The following is a 5,034-nucleotide window of genomic DNA, read 5'->3' on the forward strand; positions in this document are numbered from 1 at the left end:
CTCTACCATGCCCTGTTCCATCTCTCCCACACCACCGTTTCATTGTATGTCAGTTTCCCAAACTGCCCCCCCCCCCCCCCCCCAGCATTGTGCTTGTCTGTACATTTTCCTGAACCAGAGCTGGTCAGTCATTTCACTGCTAAAATGCAAATAGGGATATGTGCGAATACCCACATTGTCAACACAGCCAAAAATTTGTAAATGTCTCCTCTTGGTTCCACTTCATATCGTCGAATTATCCTTTCATCGAATTGCAAAACATGGAGACCAAATCGTCAAACTCATAACATCGAATCTCAAATCATTGAAAACTAAAAATCAACTAGAAATAACATCCCAGACACTGTTTACTATGTTTATGCAGGGGGGCAAGCCCCCCTGCATCCCCCATGCAGTGGGCTCTGCCCCACCACACCCCCTGTAAATTAAATATACCAACTCCAAATTCGCCCTACAGTGGGGTTAGGAAATTACCTTTTTCCCCCACTGTAGTGCGAACTTGAAGTTGGCATATTTAATGTGCGGGTGTGGGGGTTGTAGGGGGGGCTTGCCCCTCTGCATAAACATAGTAAAAACTTTGGGATGTTATTTCTAGTTGCTTTATAGTTTTCAATGATTTGAGATTCGATGCTGAGTTTTCGACAATTTGAGTTTTTGGCGATTTGGTCTCATTGTTTTGCAATTCGATTAAATGATAATTCGACAATATGAAGTGGAACCCTCCTGTTACATCACCCATTTTCTCCTTAAATTTGCTGTTATTTTTCTGCCATCCTCAAGAATCTTTGCAGGCATTCTAATAACTTTTTGCCTGTTCAGTAAATCAAAACGGTCACTTTCAGCACCTAATGTAAGTTCTTTAAGTTTGAGGTGCCAGAAAGTGTGCCTTACTCCCAGAGAGTTATCCGTAAAAGTTTTGCATATACATATCCTATTGTCCCATTCATTATCTGTAATTCAAGTAGTGTAAACCCAAGAAATGGTCAGCTGGACTAAAGTTGCCCACTTTGTGAGTACATTATACTTCACTGTTCCCCAGTACCCATTATTGTTTTAGTGAACTTCATTTGTATCCGCTTAGATTCAACAGTTAATTACTTGATATATTCTACTCTATTTCTTTTTTCATAATTTTGTTAACCAGTTAGTTCCACTGAGCCCATCGACAACTTTCATGAGGAAGTTCTTGGGGAGGGGAAAAGTATAAATAGGAGTATGTAAGTACAAGTAGGACATCTGTAACATTAGGATTTAAACAGGCAATTTGTAGAGAAATACATGAAAAGCATGACTTCATCACAGCTTACCTTAGAAAGGCCCGTGGAGGGCATGGAATATTTAGTACTTTTAACTGGGACCAGTAGGTAGATACTGTACTTTGTGGCAGTTTAACTGTTTGTGGATGGGAGCCATTGCTGCTTTATGCTTCAGTTTTGTATTCAATGATATGTACAGAAACGGCATTACATTTGCATGTCTAGTGCTATCCATTTGTACAGAAAAGGTCAGCTATATTCCCAATAGTCCCTAGCATATATCGCAGAGCCGTGTTCCTGTCTTATGACGAATATCGAGAGCCCTGTTCTTGTTTTGTGATGCATATCGCAGAGCCCTGTTCTTGTTTTGTGATGCATATCGCAGAGCCCTGTTCTTATTTTGTGACGCATATCGCAGAGCCCTGTTCTTATTTTGTGACGCATATTGCAGAGCCCTGTTCCTTTTTTGTGACTCGTATCGCAGATCTCTGTTCATATGTTATGAATGCAAGTCTGTAATACTGTAAATACAGTGCATTTCCTGTTACCCTGCTTGCTGCGTGCACTAAAGTAGGCAGTTACTACAAGTATCAAGTGAGGTTTGGTAGTGCAGGTTAACTGTCAACAAATGCATGAGGACCTCTTATTATCGACTTTATCATACCTGCTATTCTATGAGGCAGTCATGTTGCTATAACCAGGGTTCAGAAGTAAGCTGATGTAGCAGCAGGACAAAGATCATGTGTATCTCACTGGCTGCTCTTCTCTGGCTGGGACTGCCCAGATTTCTCTGCCTTTTTCTCATTGATGCATTTAAGTGTGGCCATGTTGGAAGGGGTAGCAGTTGACTACCTTGTATGTTTGCAGCCCTAGGTATGCTGTAAGGAGAAGATTAGATGTGTGGATTGATGTATTTTGTACACTGCATGGTGAAGAGCACAGTTCCCCTGCTGGTGTCACCTGTGCAGCATGGCCCAGCCAAAGAAAGGTAACTGCTGGTTGTGCCAAGGAATTGGCTAAACTTGGATTTTAATATGAGCTATGGGCTTGAGATTGCTTTAATGAAGGAAGTTAAGAGTACTTGGAGACAGAAGACAAAAGAGTTGTTTATTTTACCTGAGAGAGTAGAGAATAAGTTGAAATGTAAATTATTCTGTTTTTCAGAGTCTGCTGTTCTGTTTGACCTCTTGATGTCCCTTCCTGAAGAGCTTCCCAAGCTGGACTGTTACGGTCTACAGTGTCAGACGCATCAAGCCTACAGCAAACTAACCACGCCACAGAACTTGTGTGGTACTCCTGACCAGGATTCCGGACCTTGTAGAAGTTCACACCAGGCACAAGATGTAGCTCCTTTGACTGGTATGGAAGATTGCTCCAAAGGTAATGCTGCTGAGGAAGACAAAACACAAAGACTAACCCACATTGGACAGGATACAAGTCGGAAGCTGCCTAAAACTGTGCAGATGTCACTGAGCAGTCCTGTTACATCTGCTCAGACTCTCTCTGACCATGCTTCTTCCCAGCAGAATCTGCAAAGTGGCACTCAGCATTTGACAGGCCACAAGAACATTTCCTGGAAGGATGTTGATGTTTGCCCTTTGAATCCTTTCATGCTGCCTTTGAAACTTTTGGCACGTGGTACAACAGAAGCAGATCTGTAAAGTGTGTGTGTGTGTAAACATGAGAGAGAGCACTTGCTTGTGTGTGTATGCTTGTATAGCTGTCATTTATTTATGTATGTATGTAGTGTAAATATTTGTTTATTGCAAGTCTGCAGAATGGTAGTTGCTTTGTAAGAAAAATATTTTGTTACATATGAGAATTATTTTGGTACTTATTACTGAGTACTTTTTGAGGTGCTTCTTGCCCTTATTTTTTCTGACTGTCAGATCTTCCCTTATCAGACTTGAGTGCTTTCTTTTCATTGTTCTGGGTATCTCCGTACAAGTCAGTCTTATCCTGAGGGGCCCATCATTCATGCTACCATAAGGATTATTTTTTGTACCTCTTTCTGTGCCCCATCCTCCACTTTAGATGCCATTAAGGGAGTACATCCTCATCCCTTAACCTGAGAGTCTGGTTTACTCCTTAGATTGGAGCCTGTGGCGATTGTACCTAATTCTGTTGACCAGGAACTGAATGGCTGTCTCCTAGTCTGCAGCCCATATTATGCCAGGTGCTGACAGTGAAGGTGTTTCTGTATCATCCTTTCCATGCACCAGATGGCTTAGTGAATGCCCGAGTCACTGTTGAGCATTTCTCTGTCCTCCCCTTACATGTGAATGCTCCTATACCCTTGGGGACTGCCTTCTCCTGCTTGGGAGTCTCTAGCACGTAGCACCCAGTCTTCAGCCATTTGTGTTGTGTAAGCCCTCTCCTCAGCTTGGTTCTTAAATTTCTGACCTGCATGAATTCAGGTGATCTGGATTGTAAACTAGACTTTGTCCATCTGTGCTGCAAAGCCAAGCAAGTAAATTTTATTTTGCCTACTTAAACTGGTTTAATTTTTGTTGCTGTTGTGTTACTGACAGTCCTACATGTAGACGTTTTCCAGAGATTATTGCATGTCTCTGGTGAATCTCGTAACTGAAATGCAGAATCAGTAAGTATAAATGTGAAGTTAAATGTGGACAGAAGTGACTCAAAAATAAGTGATTTCCCCCAACACACAAGCTTAACCGTTCACCCCCCCCCCTCCCCCAAAAGAAAGGTGCTGTGGTGTCATTTTACTGCTGGGGTGCCAAGAACAAAGTGTAGTTTATATTACTTGTACAACCAGTTGAGCTGTTTTTCTACTCTTCACAGAAGGCTGACTGTATTTTGTAATACATATAATGTAGTTTGGTAATGTCACTTCAGAGTGGCAGGCACTGTTGTTGGAAGTTGCTTCAAAGTATACAAATTAATATTTGGTATCATAGTGTTTCCACTGTTGTGAGATATTTGAGAATTAAAATGTTAATAAAAGAACAAGAGCAATATAAATAAAGTCAGTGAAGCAGACAGTGCTGATTTGTGTTCCATATGTATTCCACTAAAGCCAGGTCCATACCTATACATGTTTACTTGGAATAGTTGAGTGTGTCTGAAAAAGCTTGTTGGAGTAGAAAAGCAGATTTATATAAACCAGTAAGTTCTGGAGCGTAATGGTTCTCAAACTGTAATTTCCTTAACAGAGCCCTGCTGACCCTTGAAAAGTCTAAGTTTGAATGTACATAGTGTATTTTTTTCTATAATAATTAAATGGTTTAATTTTTAATTTAATCAGATACTTGTGTGTTACTGTATCAGACTGAAGAAGCCTTGTATGTAATGTATTTTCCCACCTTTACAAGCATGGTTGTTACTTCATCATCTGTTTGTATTCTTAACCTACGCCTTGATGACAGTTTTGGTAAACTAAATTGAAACCTGCTGCTGCAATGTCCCTGTTAAGCAAATATGCAAAAAAAATATATAGCCCTGAGTGATTTGTGGACCAAGTACCCCCACCCCTCCCGCATCTCCCTGTTTAATATAATATGTTCCTAGGTCATGCAGTCATGGTGTAGAATACCAGTTTTTGAAGAAATGGGCCCTCACTGTAGCATGTCTCGCTTGATTGTCTGGATGCCTTTCATGACCTTCCTTGCAGTAGATCAGAAGTGGAAAATGCAAAACCTCTCCGTCTTATAATTTAGTGTAGATCAGCCTTGCAGTTTACTGTAGAGATCAGTTTAGGTTAAAATTACATTGGCCGGAAGGATTGTTTGGTCACATTTATTTATTTTTATTTATT

The 5,034-nt window shown here is 40.8% G+C and overlaps 1 protein-coding gene across 1 annotated transcript in view; it reads left to right on the top strand.

Annotated features, from left to right (window-relative positions):
- SNAPC2 (small nuclear RNA activating complex polypeptide 2) overlaps nt 1-4,520 on the top strand; it is a 178,140-nt gene extending 173,620 nt beyond the window's left edge. The window contains exon 5 of the mRNA XM_044077350.1: nt 2,421-4,520. Within this exon, the coding sequence (XP_043933285.1) occupies nt 2,421-2,917 (497 nt within the window). The 3' untranslated portion in view covers nt 2,918-4,520. The remainder of the gene's footprint in view (nt 1-2,420) is intronic.
- The last annotated feature ends 514 nt before the right edge of the window (nt 4,521-5,034 follow it).

This window comes from Protopterus annectens, chromosome 7.part0, assembly GCF_019279795.1.
Source record: "Protopterus annectens isolate FY-2018-M chromosome 7.part0, PAN1.0, whole genome shotgun sequence".
Taxonomy (NCBI): Eukaryota; Metazoa; Chordata; order Ceratodontiformes; family Protopteridae; genus Protopterus; species Protopterus annectens.